At 56.7% G+C, this 18,078-nt stretch overlaps 1 protein-coding gene across 1 annotated transcript in view; it reads left to right on the top strand.

The window, feature by feature from the left end:
• NINL (ninein like) overlaps nucleotides 1-18,078 on the top strand; it is a 57,791-nt gene that overhangs the window by 12,096 nt on the left and 27,617 nt on the right. Inside the window, 10 exon segments of the mRNA XM_065893257.1 lie at nucleotides 642-814; nucleotides 2,192-2,258; nucleotides 4,631-4,821; nucleotides 5,509-5,661; nucleotides 7,501-7,668; nucleotides 11,150-11,286; nucleotides 12,261-12,401; nucleotides 14,814-14,988; nucleotides 15,920-16,030; nucleotides 16,667-16,747. Coding sequence (XP_065749329.1) covers nucleotides 642-814; nucleotides 2,192-2,258; nucleotides 4,631-4,821; nucleotides 5,509-5,661; nucleotides 7,501-7,668; nucleotides 11,150-11,286; nucleotides 12,261-12,401; nucleotides 14,814-14,988; nucleotides 15,920-16,030; nucleotides 16,667-16,747 — 1,397 coding nt within the window.

The raw sequence follows: 18,078 nt of genomic DNA, 5'->3' as shown, positions 1-18,078 counted from the left end.
CCCATCTCTCTCCGGCTGCCCAGATTCCCTACAGAGTCAGCATCATTTCTTCTCTGCCTGCGGGGTCCCCACTGCTCTGCAGACGTGGGCAGGTAAGGAGGGAAGAAAGGTGCCAGGGGTTTATTAGGGCTTATGGGATTCTCATGAATCCCAAACTAAAATGCACTCCTGCCTCTATCCCAGACTTCAGACCCACGTGGAGTCTGAGGCTCCCCAGCTATGCTGAGGTCCTTGCCTACCGCATCCCGTCCGGGGGACAGGGGGGTCCTGTAGTGAGGGGGGTGGGTGGGACGTGACCTTCTGGTCTCTAGAGCAGTATGTTGCTGGATTATTGGAGGCTTTTTTCCTTGTGTAAAAAGCTAGATTTTTGTATTAGTCTTTTATTGCATAACAAAAGCGTATTTTGGTTGGAAACATTTAAACAGCACCTAGAGTTTAGGATGGAAAGTCCCTGCCTCCCGGCCCGGCTGTCTCAGCCCCAGCCCCACTGTCGACCGTTCCCTGTGTTCTTCCAGGTGTTTTCCATGTGTGTCCCTGAGAGCCACGCTTTGCACCCGAACCTGCACCTTCGTAAAGGGCATCTTGGCAGCGCATGTGGGCCCAGAGGCTATTTGAGAGAACACCTCCTGTTTTTATTCCAGGTGCCCCCCGGGCCGTCCCCCCAAAGTACGTGAGCGGCTCTAAGTGGTATGGCCGTCGGAGCTGGCCCGAGCCCTGTGACGCTGCAGGTGGAGCCCCGTGTTTACCAGAGCAGACTGCCAGGCCCAGTGTGAGAAGCCAGCTCCGACGCTCTGCGTCTCTGGAAAGTGTGGAGGTGGGTCGATCCCCCCTTTGCCCTCGCCCAAGTATGCATGCCCCCCGCCATAGACAGCTCATGTGACACGATAAGGGAAGATGGGAGGGGGCATCTATCTCATCACCAGAGCACTTTGGGGAGTGACATTTAGTTTTAAGGTGTCTCTGGGTCTCGCTGTCTGCATGGAAACTCTGGCCACAGAGCGTCCTTCTTCAGACACAGGGGCCATGGAGAATGCCCTGCTCACCACTAGCCCCCTCCCCTGGCACTGCCAGCAGGAGAGGAAGTTTAATCAGCGGAGGATAGAGAAAGCAGCGCTGGGCGCGACTGAGGCTCACCCTCTACAACTTGGCGGGCATGTCATGCCAGATGCCTCCGGGGACCCCAGGCTCCCTGAGCTGTCCACTGCAGGAGCCTCGAGGGCTTTGTGTCAGAAAGGACTTCCACGGGGTAGATCCACACCCCACGGGTTAATCGTGGCTCGTTGGACCTGTTTTCGGGGTTCCAGAAAGTTCCTGCCTCCACCCCATTATGTCCACCTCTGTCTGATGAGGCTCTAGGGGGGCTTCCCTTTAATAAGACAGCTCTGGGCCCCCATATTAATTTGTTTATATTTTCAACATTTGTTGAGGCCAATAGGAAAAGCAAATAAATATGTATTTAGATCCTGGAGTCGCTTCTCTCAGGGATGTGCTGCACTTGGGCGGCACAAATAAACCCTAGGCCTTTGCTGCTTTATTCTCTCTCTTAAATTTGGCCCCAGGGATGGAAGGCTTCATGGGTCCGCGCCATCTCTGTGGTGCCGTTCTGCTTCTTAAAACCATCTTTGGTCCCCAGAACTAGGACCCTAGGGTTGCTGCCTTTAGGGTTGTCAGCAGGTTGAATGCATTAGAAAAATGAGATATACCACCTGCCCCCAGAGCTCCAGCCTCAGTTCAGCGCCATTTCTAAGTGCTGAGTCTTGGTCAAGCCAGTGTTCCTTCCAAAATCAGAAGCAGACTTTGACTTTGTGGTCCGCAGACTCGGTCACAGAAGCGTGAGGTTTTACTGGACTTCTTGGTGGCCCAGCCCCTTGGGCACTGAGGTCTCAGCAGATCACCTGCTATCTCCGGAGCACCTGGGGGTCAGAGACCTGCTCTTCCTTGACTGTTGCCAACAGACATGGGTCATGAGGGGCGGGATGCAGAGGGTGCCGAGTGCAGGCCGCAGCGTGCGGTCCGAGAGAGGGAGCTGGTGTGCACGGGGCCTCGTGGCTGACCACCAGGGCTGCCCTGTGGGCTGGGGCTCCCCTTCCTCAGGTGTCCCCCCCACCAGCCCCACCAGACTGTTCCCGGTGCTCCGTCCGCTGCCCTTTCCTCTGGGGACGCACACGTCCTTTTCCTTCTGTTTTTCCAGAGTCTCAAGTCCGATGAAGAAGCTGAAAGTGCGAAGGACCCTCAGAATGAGTTGTTTGAAGCAAAAGGTAAAGCCCGGCCTTGTGGTCGGTGCCACCTTTGGCCAGTGCTAGGCTGCCAGGCAGTGGGCCGCCAGCCAAGGACAGTTTCCTGAGAAGTGCCTGGTGTGGGTGGTGTCCCTGGGGGGCCCTTTTCCTGGGGGCAGGGTCCCAGCTCTGGGAGACCCCTGAGGTCAGACCCTCGAGCGGGGACCACTGGCTAAGGGAGCAGCTTCACGGTCTGGGAGGACCAGCATGACCCCAGCCGGCAGGCGTGGGCCTGGGGACTCCTTCCTGAAGCACCCGGCCTGGGCCAGCAGCCTCCCTGCCTCCTAGGGCCCTGTCTGCCCCAAGTCGAGGGTAAGACGTGGTTCTGGTCCTGGAGAGCCTGACGGAGCACCCGGAAGGCAGCTGCAGGCGTGCTTAGCAAATCTGGGTGCATCAGCACATAGGTCTGCAGGTGCCTTAAGGACACCTCCCGCTGGAGTGTGTCACAGGGCAGAACGTGCAGGAACACGGCTCGAGGGCGAGACCCGAGCTGACCTTGAGCTTCTCCTGAGTGAGAGGTCTGCACTGGCACTGAGCATTATCCAGAATGTGGTCCTGGGGGGCTGAGGCTCTTGGTGGCTCAGTGTTGAGCTGGGTGACGTCAGGGGAATGACCGGAGTGCCTGTGCTACTGGACGAAGCAGAGGGACGCTTTTGTGTCTGGAAGAGCAGCCAACCCATGCCCTAAATTCCCCGGACTCTGTAAATCTTGGGGACGAGAGGAAGGGCTCCTGGGGAGGTTATTCACCGAGTCATTTCGGACTCTGCCCAGAGACAGGTTGGAGTTCTTCTTTCCCTCCAGGTTAGAACTGACACTGGTGTGTGAACAGTCATGTCAGACCTCAGAGGACTTATTTGCTCCTCTGCCAGCCATGAGAATACACCCCAGTGTCAATTGCTTTTCTATTGTTACGTAGAACTTTCAGATGTTTTAAGCTGGAAGGGATCTCAGAGGTGGCCCTTTCCTTGTGTTTTCCTCAGCTCAACCCACAGCATCATTCGTGAGCACAAAGGCCCTAGCTTTCCTTGGCAAAGTGGCTTTCTGATCGTTAGTTGGGTTATCAAAGTAACGCCAAGGTGGCTCCTCTCCTGAAAACTCTAGACCACTGGCCGAGAGCCCAGGTCTGGTCAGGTGCAGGCAGCCCTCTTCCTGTGTTGGGCTGGGTGGTGTGGCCTGGGCGTGGAGGGAACTCTGCTTTGAAGCCTCGCTCATCCGAGGAGAGCTCCTCGTGGGCACCCCCAAGGTCTTTCCTCTTCCAGAGGGTGTTTCTCTGGCAAAGCTTCAGAAACCTCAGTAAGCCACCTGGCTAAAGTAGAAAAGTTATGAAACCTGGCCATCTGTCATCCAAACTCACTGAGGTGTCTTTGCATCTCAAAGACACCTGTGCCTCCTGCTGTGAGGTGGTGTGGAGAACACAGCCCACCTTGGGACGTTTTTTGCCAGAAAGAAAAAGAAAAAAGATAAAACTGAGCCTGAATCCAAACTAGGCTTTGATGCTAACTTCCGGTTTATAGGCGATGTTAGTGATGGAGGCATGCGACGAAGCAGAGTGGGGCAGGCAGTGAGGTGCTCGTGTTCCAAGGACTCGAGAGGAATAACCACACGCACAGGGAGGATTCTGTGTTGATACTGATTCAAAGAAATCAACTGTCGGGAGACTCTTGAGAGAGGGCTGGGTAAACCGTTGTTGGTTTGTAGGGTGATGGTGGCATTGGGATCAGCAGTACACACAAAACACACAGGGGTGAGAACACAGCAGCTGGATTTTGCTTTCAAATACTTGAGCAAGAATAAACAGGGGTAGATGAAGCCGGGGTGGCCGTCTGCCCAAGGAACAGGACCACTGGCCTTTGCTAAACTGTGCTCTTTACTTTGGGTAGGTTTGAAGGGTTTCTAAAAATTAGTTTTTTGAACCTGACCTTTTTGTTCTAAGTACAAACCTTGCAGCTATGCTCTCAGTGCTGTGGCTTCGCAGGTTCCCTTCAGAAAATGCTTTCTGGGATTTCCCTGGTGGTCCGGTAGGCAAGACTCCGTGGCCCCCATGCAGAGGGCCCAGGTTCGATCCCTGGTCAGGGAACTAGATCCTGCATGCTGCACCTAAGACCCGGAGCAACCTAAATAAATAAATATTTTTTTGAAAAAAGAAAATGCTTTCCCCACATGCAGCAGATCCCTCCATTTGATTGTGAAAACTTGCATAGAATGCCAGTGGGAGAGTTATACCGTGAGCACTGTGTACCCACCACCTAGATTCCTCCTTTGAAGCTTGTCTCTCACATGTGTCCATGTGCCCGTCCATCAGTCCATCCGATTTCAGAGTAAATTACAGCCTTGGTATGTGTCCCCTGCTTCAGGCCAGCTGCCAACCTGGGGTTCTGAGGTCTTTGGGAGCCTCCGGAAGCCCTGCAGCTCCTCCTTCGACACCCCCGAGAGCCGGGTCCGAGGCCTCTGGGAAGAGCTGGGTGTGGGCAGCAGCGGCCACCTCACCGAACAGGAGCTGGCCCTGCTCTGCCAGAGCGTCGGGCTCCAGGGCCTGGAGAAGGAGGTGAGAGAGGGCGGGGTGGACCTCCCTGATGGGCTGGGTCTTTGTGGCAGTCATGGTTGGTGCTGGGCCTGGAAAACCCCTTCACCGCCAGACACTGATTCAGTTGTCACCTTCTGGTCTCACATCCCGTGCTGACTCCCAGGGCTTGTGTCGAAGGTCCGTCTCTGGCCGCCTTCACGCAGGATCCTCTTCTGCTGGGGCACTCCTCCCCCACCTCTCCTCAGTGGCCCAGATCTGCCACCCAGCCCAAGTGTGGTGCCCGCAGCGTCTGGCTACGCTCCCAGCAGCTGTATTCACCCCTTCCCTCCTGCGGGGGCCAGGGGAAGTGGAGGGCAGTGTGATGGGACAGTCCCCTCCTTACTGAAGTGCTCTCAGCCCTGCCCTTGCTGACCCTGAGCTGCTGGGGGCCCGGGCCACGTTCCATACATACATGTCCCGCCATCCAGCAAGCTCCTGGCACGGCAGACATGGGATGGGTGTTTGTGGGTTTTGGGAAGCGCAAGTGGCCATTCACAGCAGGATGGAAACTGACCAGGTGTGTGGATTTCACAAGCCAGAGTGGGGAGACCACTGTTTGGATAGGACAGCGAGCTGCCTGCTTGGGGAGGGTGGGGGCCAGGCCTGGGTGGGGTGGGCACAGCTGCGGTGGGAGAGCCTCTGAGAAGATGCCTGGGGGCTTTTATTTAGGAACTTGAAGACCTGTTCAACAAGCTGGACCAAGACGGCGACGGCAGAGTGAGTCTAGAGGAATTCCAGCTTGGCCTGTTCAATCATGGATCCCCTCAACTTCTGGAATCTTCCACACTTGTCAAACCGAGCGGGTCCTGGTCTCATTACCAGGTAAAATGGGATGATTAACTCTTGAACCCCAGAGCGACTGCCATCACTCTCTGGCCTTCAGCATCTTCTGTAGGCCTGACCTCTCTGCCTGGTCCCCACAGAGGGTGCCCAGCAGTTGGTCGGGGTGTGTACACACACACGTGTGCTGTGGAAGGCTGTGCAACCTTGGGCTGATCTGGCATTGCTCCTGCCAAGTTGTGTGTCACTGGTGAGCTACTCACCTTCTCTGAGCCTCAGGTTCCTTGTCTGTAAAATGGACACACCTACCTCATAGGGGTCTTATGAGGATTTCCTGACAGTTCCTTGTTATGCCTCAATGTGGCGTACACTGTGTTCCAACAAGAGCACCGCCTTTCCCTCCTCCCCGGAGGGCAGTCACTGACGGGTCCGTGTCTTCCCCAGGATTAGCCTTAACAAGGATTCCTGGAGCTGTGCTCTCCCCATACTGTATACCTGAATTTTATCCTGTACAAGGCCAGCTGGAGGAGAGCAGATTTTAGGTGGTTATTTAAATTATGATGTTCGGTGCATTTGGTTTTTCTCAATCCCAGGACAGTCAGCCTCTGTCTCCCACCACAGGGCACGGTTGTCCTGGGGAGTCTTGATGAGGCTTCTTTGGCGACATGGCTGATCCCGCAGTTTGTGGGCAGCGATGCAGGAACAGTGACCTTGTTCTCTGCTAGGCCAGCCACGTCTGAGAATCAGGTTTCTGTACCTGAAGCCACTGAGACAGGGAAGGAACCAGGAGAGATGAGGGATGGTGCCAGGCCACCTGAGGGCAGAGACCACAGTGCAGTCGTGCCCAGAGCCTGTGGGAGGGAGGGCCTCCTCTGAGGTACAGCGGCCCCCGTTCCTGCCCAGAAAGTGCTGACATGGCCATGGGGTTGTGTCCTGTGCATGTGGATGCCAGCGTGGCTGGAGTGGTGACATGGGGCCTCGCACCTGGGCCCAGACGGAGATTCTCCTGCTCCATCAGGGGAGCAGGTGGGCCTGGTGGTCTGGGGGCCCCAGCAGCTGCTCCTTGTTCTGGCCCCAACTGCAGACGCGTGTCTGAAGGGCCCTGCCCTCCAAGGGGCAGGAAGCACAGCTGGATTCTTTTTTTTTTAAGATATTGGGGGAGTAGGAGTTTATTAATTTATTTATTTATTTTTGCTGTGCTGGGTCTTCGTTTCTGTGCGAGGGCTTTCTCTAGTTGTGGCAAGAGGGGGCCACTCTTCATCGCGGTGCACGGGCCTCTCACTATCGTGGCCTCTCTTGTTGCGGAGCACAGGCTCCAGACGCACAGGCTCAGTAGTTGTGGCTCACAGGCCTAGTTGCTCCGTGGCATGTGGGATCCTCCCAGACCAGGGCTCGAACCCGTGTCCCCTGCATTAGCAGGCAGATTCTCAACCATTGCACCACCAGGGAAGCCCCACAGCTGGATTCTTGCCGTACCTCGGCTCACCGGTCAGCTTTCTGGCTGAGGGATTTTTTCGCCCTTGTCTTAAAACTCTCTGACCCTGAATCTTGAGGACACGCGTCCTCTGCTTGGGCCACCCCCGCCCTCCTTCTGAAGCCCGTCTTGGGTTTCTCTGCACAGACCAGGTTTCCCTCAGCAGGAAGCCATTAGTGGTTTGGGGGAGAAATTACCTCAGGGCCTGGCAGGCGCTGGGCGTCCCCTGCGTGGCCTGGCGTGGACAGTGCTGAGCCCTGGGCTCGAGTCAGATCCTGCGGGCGCCCCATTCCCTGGAGCAGGAATCAGCGCTGTTCTCAGGCCTCGGGGAGGCCACACAGGCGGGGAGGTCGGGGAGGGTGCATGAGGAGGCCACGGGGGCTCACAGATCTTGTCCCGACGTGCAGGTCCCAGAGGAGGGTGGTGGCCAGACCACCACGTCATCCCTTGTGTCCGTGAGCTCGGGCCCGCGCCTCTTGTGCAGCGTGGACGACGGCGCCGGCTTCGCCTTCCCGGAGCAGATCGTCACCCTATGGGCCCAGGAGGGGGTGCACAACGGCAGGGAGGTCTTGCAGGTTTGGACCGGTCGCGCACGGCTGCCCCAGCAGAGGCGTCTAGGCGGGCGGGGCCGCTGCCCACAGGGGAGGCTGGACGGAGCTCCCCCCGTCCCCCCCACCGCAGACACAGGCCCTGTGTAGGGAAGGCCCATCGTAATACTTTTTTCTTTATTTTTTGATATTAAGATATAAGAAGTGTTAAAAACATAATAAGTAAAAAGCAGAGAAAACCACAGCCTGAAACAAATCCGTTTGAAGGTAGGTTTCAGCATCTTAGACTCTCCCCCCCAGTGCGTGTCAGCCCCGGAGCTGATCTGCTGACCTGGAGGAGGGACGTCTTAGTGGACACCACTGTCATAGACGTCCAAGCGTTTCTACTCTCCCCGGACGAGCTCTGTGGGGAGTTCTTCTCCCCGTACCCGCCCTCCGACCTCCCTCCAGTGGTCACACACGAGGAGGCCTGTGCTCTCCCTGGTCAGTCAAGTCCCCTCTGTGGGGACACAGGGCAGCCCTGGGGCTTTGGAGGGAGTTCTGCCCTGGGTGGCAAGTCAGGTGCACACAGGGCGGGCACAGCAAGGGAAGAGTGCTGGGGCAGGTGTGGCGAACTAGATGAGTTAGTTTCATTTCCAAATTTCACTTTCCATTGTGAAGAAAAGCTTCAGCTCTACAGAAATCTATAGAATAATAAAGCCTGCCCCCCTCTGCTCCTGGTCTCCAGGGATGGTGACACGTAAAGGTCTGGTGGGCATTCTGCGAGCTCTCCCCTGGCACAGGAAAGAAATGCATATTTAGACATTCCCATTTAAAAAATTTCTTTTGCAAAATTGGTGTCATACCCTATACCTTGCTAATTTACATTACCCTTTCCCTGTCGTGGGACACGTATGTTTTTTTCCTGTTATGAATCTCGTCACCTGTAATGCATGTATACCCTTTTGCCCCTATGCTGGTATTTCTCGGTAGGTCGGATTCCTGAAGGTACGCATTTTACCTCTTGATAGCTTCTATTGTATTGCCTCCAAAAATGTCCATATTGGCACAAACCAATAGAACAGGAAGGAGAGAAAAACCAGCCTTTAAGACAATCTGCCTGACTCCTCAGGCCAGACTCTCTTGGACCTAAGCTTCGCCGTTGCCGAGTCCCGCTGCCCAGCAGCCCGGGCAGAGCCCGACGCAAGGCCATCCCTGGACAGCTGGCCCACAGGACTATTCTGAGAACCAGAGGCTGAGGCCGGACCACTGAAATTGGCCCCCGGGGAGGGCCAAGAGCAGAGGGACTCATGGTTTTTTGTTTTTTGGGTTTTGGCTGTGCCACACAGCACGTAGGGTCTTAGTTCCCCAACCAGAGATCGAACCTGTGCCCCCTGCAGTGGAAGCATGGAGCCCTTAACCACTGGACCACCAGGGAAGTCCCAGAGGCTCATGGTTTGGAGATTCTCCCTAAGACGCTGCTCCTGATTCCCTGCGCTTGGAGGTGGGCTGGCTGCCATCAGGATCCGGCCACTGATGAGTCTCACGCTTGCCCTCGGACACTTCAGGACTTACTCTTATCACTGATCTCTTGCTGTCACAGCAAGTTTCCATTCCTTTAGCAACTGATGATTTTCCAGTTGCTCAGGGTTTGATTCCATTGAATTGAGAGGCAGTGACGTTACTGAACTCCCCTCAGCAGGACCCTCCACGTGGCCCCCCAGGCGTATCTGTCCCCCTGACATAGGGGGGCTCTCGGGTGAGCTGGCAGGCAGTCGGGGTGTCCTGGTGCAGCAGGTCCATAACTGGTCACCTGTGACACTGGGCGGGACCGCCAGCTGCCCCTGAGCACACCTGCCTGAGAGAGGTGTGTTCCCTGGGGGAGGAAGCCCGCTAGGCGAGCCCTGGCCTGGACGTGCTGGCCTCCCACACCTAGCTTCTCAGGACCTCACGCGAGTGTCTGTGGGACCACCACCAGGGCTGCTCTGTGCGGATCCCTGACCTCCTCAGGAATCAGGAGCCGCGCAGCCGGGTGTTCCTAGCCTGGGGTCTCCAGGAGCCTGCTCTGCGGTCTTCCCGAGGCCCAGCAGGATGGAGAGTGGACCTCGTCAGAGGCTGGAGGCCTCCCCTCCCTGCCACATGGGATCCTCTCCAGGGCAGCCTGAGCCTCCTCCCAGCATGGCTCTGGCTTCCGCAGAGCCCCGTCCAGGAGGGCGGAGAGGGGCCTCAGCCTCCCACGCCCTGGCCTGGGAAGCCACACACTGCTAGCCTGGCACCATCCTGGGGGTTACGTAGGTCCGTCCGAGTCAGCACAGAAGGAGTACATGGGCGTGAATGCCAGGAGGCAGGCGCCCACGTTGTGCCACGTGGTGTTTCTAATCGGGAAGCTGCCGCTGGGACCACTTTCTGTCCTCTGCCCCCGCCCGTGGTTTCGTTGCTGGGAAGTGTGCGCTCGTGTCAGGACTTCAGCTTCCCAGTTGCTGCACATGCTTCAGCTGAGTGTCATTTCTCTCCGGAAGCACTCGCGGCCGTGGGGAAGGACGGAGGTTCAAGTCTCCGCCTCATAAGTTAAAGGAAGGGCCTCCCCGTGGGCCCTGCCACGTGCCTGCCCCGCCCGTGTGTCTGGGCCTTGTAGCCAAGTGCGCCCATCGCTGCAGGAGCAGACGTGGCAAAAGTGTTCTTACTGGGCAGCCAGCAGGATGGATGGGCGTTCCTGTCCTACTCTCTCTTTCTCTTATTATGGTAAAATACATAAAACAAAATTTTTCCATTCTTTTAACTGTGCTTTTCCGAGAATCCCAAGGGCGAATGAGTGTGACTGTCTGGAATGCTGGGCTGTGGCTCATCTCTCTCTGATAGGTCCTGTGTCCACCAACAGAACCCCCATCTGTTCCTGTATCTGTTTGTGTGGTTCAGAGACATATTAGTCAGGATTCTTTGAGTCTGAAATGGCAAAAACCCAAGTCAAACTAGCTTGGGCAGGAGGAGGTTAGGGACCTTCGTGGTCAGTCGGAGAAGGACGTTAGGCTCGGGGGTCCTAGCTCCGGGTGTTGTCTGGACTCTGCTGGTGGGGGCCTTGGCCTCAGGTCCAGTCCCCTTGTGCAGCTCCCCAGGGCCCACGTGGTTTATACAACACCTGATTTCACAGGGAAAAAGCCCTTCTCTGGCCTCCCTATCAATCCCCAAAGTCCTCTGCTTGGGACATGCCCCCTTCTGTGTCTGTCACTTTGTCCAGGGAGGGGGACTCTGTCCAGCCTGGGTCATGCCCACCCTCGAGGCATGGGGGGACACTGGGGTTGACAGGGTTGGGGGGACCGTAGTGGGGATGGGGAGACATGGGTTGACAGGGATGGGGGGACCGTCAGCGGGGTTGGGGCAGGGGAAGGGCTCCACCCAAGAGGCAGAGACTTTGCAGAGAGAAAAGGAAGGTGCAGGGACAGCGTGGTCTGGGCCTGACTGTCCTGAGGGAGCCCGGAAGCGTCTGGAGACCCACTCATCCCGCCTGGCTGATGGACCTTGCTATTTTCAGAGCCTCGACTTCAGTGTGGACGAGAAGGTGAACCTTCTGGAGCTGGCCTGGGCCCTTGAGAACGAGCTCATGATGGTGGGCGGTGCCACTCAGCAGGCAGCCTTGGCCTGCTACCGCCAGGAGCTGAGCTTCCGCCAGTAAGAGCCCCGATGGGGAGGGTGTGTGGGTGCCGCTGGCTAGACCGGCCTCCTTGCCCCCGGGTTCGGGCACCCGGCAGGAGGAGAAAGAAGGATGCTTCGAACACAGTCACAAAGCACAGCACGGCAGTTGGGCCAAGAACACAAACCATTTTAATTGGGTTTGGCTCTGGGTTTGGCTGGCTTTTCAGGCCGTCCGTCTGCTGAGCAGGTTGGCACAAAGATTGGTTTTCGTGTGTTTATTGATTTTCTGAAGCTACAGAAAAGACTGGCAGAAATCCCAACCTCGATCCTCAAGACTTTGCATCTCATTAGGTACCAACAGTTGAGCCTTCTGTCAGGCAGTTCGGCAAAGGGGACCAGAGAAAGACTGTGCTTTTGGACAGGGATGCCTCTTCAGTGGGAGAAACGGGCACCAGGATAGCTGGTGCCAGAGATGGTTTGCACAGAGCCTTGGGCGGGACCCAGGGTGACCAGACAGGGACAGGGCCACATACAGGAGTCTCCTCTGTTCTGAGCAACTCCCTGCACAGTCACTCTGATGCCAGGCTGCAGGTGGCAGGGCTGTGGCCAGGCAGGATAATGGGTGGCCAGCTTCCTCCCCTTCATGCATCCAGTCCCAGGTTAGATGCTAGGGATCCCTGGGGCCCGAGACCCAGCTGCAGGCAAGAGGGAGCGTAGATAAATTCCTACCTGTCCTGAGGCCATCTGGAGGGGTGGCACGCTGCACGTTCTAGGCTCAGACCTCCTGGTTCAGGAACCTGCTAGAAACCCCTTTGCCAGGCAGCTGGCCTGTCGCTGTATGTGCTTCTGTAAACTGGGCACAGTAACTGTAGAAACGGCCCTGGGAGGAGGAGGGTCAGAGCCCAGCGCTGGCCGCTGCGCGGCACCGTTAGCCCAGCCATGTTTGTTCCTGCAGACGGGTTTGCTGGGCCCAGAGCGGTGTCCCCTTTGACCCCGCCTCCTTCACGCAGGGGGCAGGTAGAGCAGATGGCCAGGGAGCGAGACAAGGCAAGGCAGGACCTGGAGAAGGCAGAGCAGAGGCACCTGGAGTTTGTGAAGGAGACGGACGACCTCCACTCTGCCCTGGAGCAGCTCGCAGAGGAGAAGGTCAGGTAGGTCCCGCCGGGATCCCCGGCCGAGGGTGGGCAGTGGACGCGAGCGGCCGCCAGCTGAGGCCCTGCTGTCTCACCTGAGCCCAGCACTCGGCTGACGTCCTTCCTTGAGGGAAGACGGTGCATTTTAAGAAGCAGTCTTGCCCTTCGCTTGGGAGCGTGGCGTCTGGCCGAGTGCCTGTGACGAGCGTCTTCAGGGGAAAGTGCTCTGCTGGCCTCACTCTCTGCTCCATCTGTCGGGGTCTGTCCCACTCAAGCTGAGTCTTCTGTCCGTGCCTGTGATCAGCGAGACGGGTGGACGTTTTGAGAGGACCAGGGAATGGCTTTGCAGCCTGTTGGCTCCGCAGGAGGGAGCCCGGGGCCCAAAACCGCACACCGGGCATCACCCATCGGGTGGCCTGAGCGGACTTCTGGTGAGCTGGCCGGGATGGTGGTGGACAAACCAGAGGAAAGAATTTCTGACCTTTTTGAAAGGCTTTCCCCCTCTCCTGAGGCGCCACCCGCCTCCCGGTGGCTCTTTACCGCGGCTGCGCTCTGCTGCCTCCCTGACGTGCGCGGACGTGGGGCTGTGTCCTGAGGCGAGGCCTGGGGACGTGGGGTCCTTGGGGCTCCCTGCTCTGGAGCAGCCTGACCCGCACACGTCCTTCCTCTGTGGCCTGTGCTGCCCCCCACCTCAGCGCCCACAAGCTTAAGTGTGGACGATTTTAGACGATCGGTCAGGGAGCTGAGAACTGATTTGCGTTGGTCTCGGCCCGGTCGGCCTGACTCTCCCAACCACCCAGAAGGGACTCAGGGAAGTTCTCTCTGGGTCGGAGAACCAGAAACTCCAAGGCCGTATCTCAGTCCAAGAATCTGGTGGGGGAACACACGAAGCCTCGAGGGCCAGGCGAGTGTTTGGATTTTGCCCAGTGAGCAATGGGGCATCATTGGTACGTTTTTAGAAATCGTTTTTATGGTTGTGTTAGGTTGTTTTTATTACAAAAGTAATAAACGATACATGTTCATTGTAGAAAACTTAAAAAATACAAGTAGGGACTTCCCCAGTGGTCCAGGGGTTAAGAATCCGCCTTCCAATGCAGGGGATGCAGGTTCGATCCCTAGTCAGGGATCTAAGATCCCTAGTCAGGGAACTAAGATTCCACGTGCCGCAGGGCAACTAAGCCCTCGTGCCGCAACGAAGAGCCCGCATGCGGCAACTAAGACCCAATGCAGCCATAAATAAATAAATAATTAAAAAGAAAGAAAATACCAAGTAAAAGGAAAAATAAAAGCAAAAGTCTCACATCCACGGAGGTTATCACTCCTAACATTTTTTGTGAGTCCCTCACTTTTCCATGCACGTGCTTACTTACAGAATGGTGTTGGTGTTGCATATACTTTCTGACGGCCACAGAGCACCCGTGATGTGGGTCTGTTCTGCCGTATTTTACTACACTTTTCCCCTTTAAAGAGTGGAGTGATATGATCAAATTTGTGTTTGTAAAATTAGCCCCGAGATTTGTGGGCTGTTAGATTAATCACACTCGTCAAACCTTTCCCCTAAGTGATGGCTGCCCCCCTTGCCCTCATGCCCCTGCCTCGAGGCTCTGGGGTGAGATTGAGGGAGGCCGAGCCCCGTGTTTCTCATGCTCTATTGTTGACGTGGCCAAGCTCTGCCGAAGAGTTTCATTCGTCTTCAATCTAGATAGACTGGGTCTGAGAATCCTTTTAAGCAGCTGTTTTAGCGATAAAGCTAAGATCTAGCACTGTTTTCCCTGCTGATAGAAATGGTTGTTGCGGGGACTTCCCTGGCGGTCCAGTGGTTACGACTCCGTGCTTCCACTGCAGGGGGTACAGGTTCGAGCCCTGGTTGGGGAACTAAAGTCCTGCATGCAGCCAAAAAGGTTGCAGCCAAAAAAAACCCCACAAAGCAATGGTTATTGCAAAAGATCACGGCAGAGTCTGAGGGGAAGGGCCTCTGCACCTTTCTCTGGCTGCTTTGGGATTCGCCACGTACTGGTTTTCTGATGCCTGTGTCCTCGTGACAGAAGCTGGCTTCTGTGCGCATTTGGTCACTGAAAGCTTTGGTGCTGCCTTTATTTATTGATTCATTTTTTGATGATGTGGAGGAGGTTGAATGGCCGAGGAGCGTCAGAGACCTACCCAGAGGTCACCCGCTAGCTCACCCCAGAGGCCAAGGGACCCGCTGGCTCACCTTGTCTGTGTGGGGTCACCTGCACCAGCCCCAAGGAGGGATTTAAGGCGGCCCCGCATCCTTAAGTGGCACAGCATCTGCAGCTCTCTCATCTGCCAGGGTGGACAAACGAGTCCCAGACGCTGTGGCCGAGTGCTCCGGCAAGAGACCCCGGGGAGGGAGAGGCCCAGGTGGTGCCCCTCAGGAGCCCGACGAACCATGTGCCATGTGCCTTGCAGACACCTGGAGCAGGGGTACAGGGAGAGGCTGAGTCTCCTGCGGTCCGAGGTGGAGGTGGAGCGCGAGCTGTTCTGGGAGCAGGCCCGGCGGCAGAGGGCTGCGCTGGAGGAGGACCTGCAGCGCCTTCGGGCCGAGGAGGCCAGCCTCCGCCAGAAGCTGAGCCTGACCCTGAAGGTAGGGGTGTTCGGGGGGTGGAGGGGTGCCTCCCACCCGGAAAGACGGAGGCGAGGTTGCCTAAGGGTCCATCTTCCACACCCACACCTCCCTGGTCCAGGATTAAACCCTCCCCGTGGTGCTGGGGGTTTCACACTAAAGAACATTTCCTGCAGCCATGGAAAGAGCCCATCTCTCAGCCAAAGCAGAAAGGGTCCTGGCTTTTCTGGGAGACACATGGGCCCTCATGTCCAGCCGTGTGGGCAGCAGCATGGGGGACCCGAGGGCCTCTGGGTCAGCGGCTGCAGCCACCTCTGCTGCATCCCTGGGACCAGAGCACCAGTGGGGTCAGTGAAAGACAAAAGCATCAGCCTGCGCCCCCAGGCCTGGAGCAGACGCAGTCTTCCGGGCTGTGGAGAGCGCCCCACGACCGGCGCCCACCCTGCATTTGCTTCCAGTGAGGTGTCCCCGGCCCCCCTTCCTCCTCCTTCCCTAACTTGGGGCTGCGGGCTCTGTCCGCACCTGCCCTGCCTCCCTCGCCTCCGTCCCCCTGGAGGACAGGCTGGACATATGCCTTCTTTTTGGTTCCCGTGTCTGAGGACACTGCCTTGCTCCTGGTGGACACCTGGGCCGTCGTGGTACAGCTTTCAATTTGTTTTTTAGAAGACGGCTCGGGAAGGGTTGCCCGAGAGCTTGGGTGGGTGGGAGAAGACGAGGCAGTGGGAAAGGGGGAGTATCCCCAAGGGCTCCGTGGGGTCCACCTTCCCTGCTTATGAGCCCTGCCTCTCGCTCGGAGGGGGCAGCCCTTCCACACAGCTCCCTCCTCCGTCCCCGAAGCCGGCCGACCGCTGGCCTGTGTCTCCCTCCTCCGTCCTCGAAGCCGGCCGACCGCTGGCCTGTGTCTCCCTCCTCCGTCCCCGAAGCCGGCCGACCGCTGGCCTGTGTCTTGTAGGAAAACAGTCGACTGCAGAAGGAGATGACTGAAGTCGTGGAGAAGCTCGCAGAGTCGGAGAAGCTGGTCCTGAAGCTGCAGAATGATCTGGAGTTTGTGTTGAAGGACAAGGTAGGTCCTCTTGCTGATCCTGAGTCTCCAGAGAGGCGCCCCTGGGCGCCGGGTAAAGGGCGTCAGGGTCTTGACGAAGAATACACAGGCGATGGAATTTAGGTTTTTTCTCCTAAAATTCTATAATGGAGAGAAAATTATCACGGCTACTTTCCCTGTGTTTTCCTCCACTTCATGCAGTGCAGGGGTGCTGGTGACGCCCGGGTGATGCCCTGCACGTTGGCCTTTTAGTGACAAAGCCAGGAGCAGTCAGCACCCTCTGCACAGACCCCAGTGACAGGGTCTTGGTGGTAGTGGGCACAGAGGAGAGGTTAGAGGCGCCCCAGCTGGCCCTTACCATCACCTTCAGAGAAGGAGGGGAGGGGAGGTGCAGGGTCCAGGCAGGGGGCCTCCCAGGTGGCCAAGGCAGGAAGGCAGCCCAGGCTCCAGGTGGGAGCATGGCCGCCTTCGATAAATTCCAAACATCCTTCTGCCCTGAGACCTTTTAGACAAGGGGAGGGGAGGAAGAGGAGGGATGGGCAGCTGTACCTGCAGATGCTAATAAGCCTGGCGGGGACAGCGTCTGGGGGTGACAACACACCCTCTACCTGGCCTCAGGTCCCGGCCCTCATTTTCCTGCCTGCATCTGGCTTTCAGCTGGAGCCACAGAGCACGGAGCTCCTGACCCAGGAGGAGCGGTTCTCAGAGGTCCTGAAGGAGTACAAGCTCAAGTGCCGGGTATGTGGCCCCCTACCTGCGGGGTCGTCAGGGCCTGTCCGCTCAGACCCGGGTGGGGCCTCGCACCCTCTGGCCTCCACGTGGAGGGTGGTCCAGCCCGGGCCCACAGGAGCATCCCTGTATGAGCAGAGCAGGCAGAGCCTCTGATCTTGGCCTGCCTTCCACCAATGGGGTCCTCCGAGCCTCGTGTTCTGAAAGGAGACGGGTGGGACTTGCTTGCTCAGCACGTGTGCCCAGCCCCACACAGGCTGCCCAGGTGGCGAGACGGCCCCTGTCCTAAGTCCCCCTCTGTGTGTCCCGGCACCATGTAGGGCTTCATCTTGTCTCCTGTGGTTGAGTGTTTGCATTTCCTGGGCCAAATCTACCAACGTGAGCCCACTCGGCTGGCGCTGCCACTATGCAGAAGAGGGCGTAGGTGGTGAACAACGTCAGTGCTGGGGAAACAGATCATAACCCATTACTCTCTCGAGATTACCGAGGACTCCAGCAGATAGAACATTATTGTTTGGAGTTAGGGGTCTAGTATCCATTTGCCTCTTAATGATTTCCTTCCCAATTAATGTTAAGAACTGTCTTTCTGCACACGATGCTTTGGCCATACCAGAGGATAAAGGTGAGCCTGTGCTGGTCTGCAGTGTGACGTGACCCTTACCTCCTGCCCTCCACATCCTGAATCCCGGGTGCGCCTGCGTGTGGTCAGCTCTCACCCTCCTCGGGTGCCCGAGTGGTGTGTGTGGTTTGTGGTTAGGGGACGTGGTGCAGCTGGAATGTGCCGCTTGACTTTCTGAAAGGAACTCTCTTTCCTGCTGTGTTTTCTCTGTCACTTTGAGCACCTGTAACTAACCATCCATTAATACATTGCTTTAGTGCACCTGAATTTTTTCAAACAAATGTAACTGCCTTCATTTTTTCACATGACTCTGTCACTTAACAGCTGCTGCTGATTTCACTTTTGGTTCTCAAAATTTTACATTTTCAAATATCAGCAGGAATATTTTACATTTTAGTGCTAAGCTACTTATTTACAAATTTGCCCTCTCTATTTTTGGGGATATTTTTGGCTGTTTCAAACTAACAGAGCATTAAAAAAGCGTTTTATTTCAAAGTAATTTCTAATACATGAAGTTACAAAAGTGAAACTAGTCTGGGGAACACCTGGATGCCTCTGCCCCAGTCCACCGGCTGTGTACGTTTCACCGTGTGCATGTGGACGCGGACGTGTACATCGGAGGTGAGTCAGGCGATCACGACCCTCCACCCCGAACTGGTCCATGCACTTCCTGAGAGCAGGCCGACCCTTCAACCTCAAAGTGCTGTTCAGATGGCCAACG

The sequence above is a fragment of the Phocoena phocoena genome, chromosome 15, assembly GCF_963924675.1.
Source record: "Phocoena phocoena chromosome 15, mPhoPho1.1, whole genome shotgun sequence".
Taxonomy (NCBI): domain Eukaryota; kingdom Metazoa; phylum Chordata; class Mammalia; order Artiodactyla; family Phocoenidae; genus Phocoena; species Phocoena phocoena.
The sequence above is the reverse complement of the archived record's forward strand: the minus strand, read 5'-3'. Positions and strand labels throughout refer to the sequence as shown.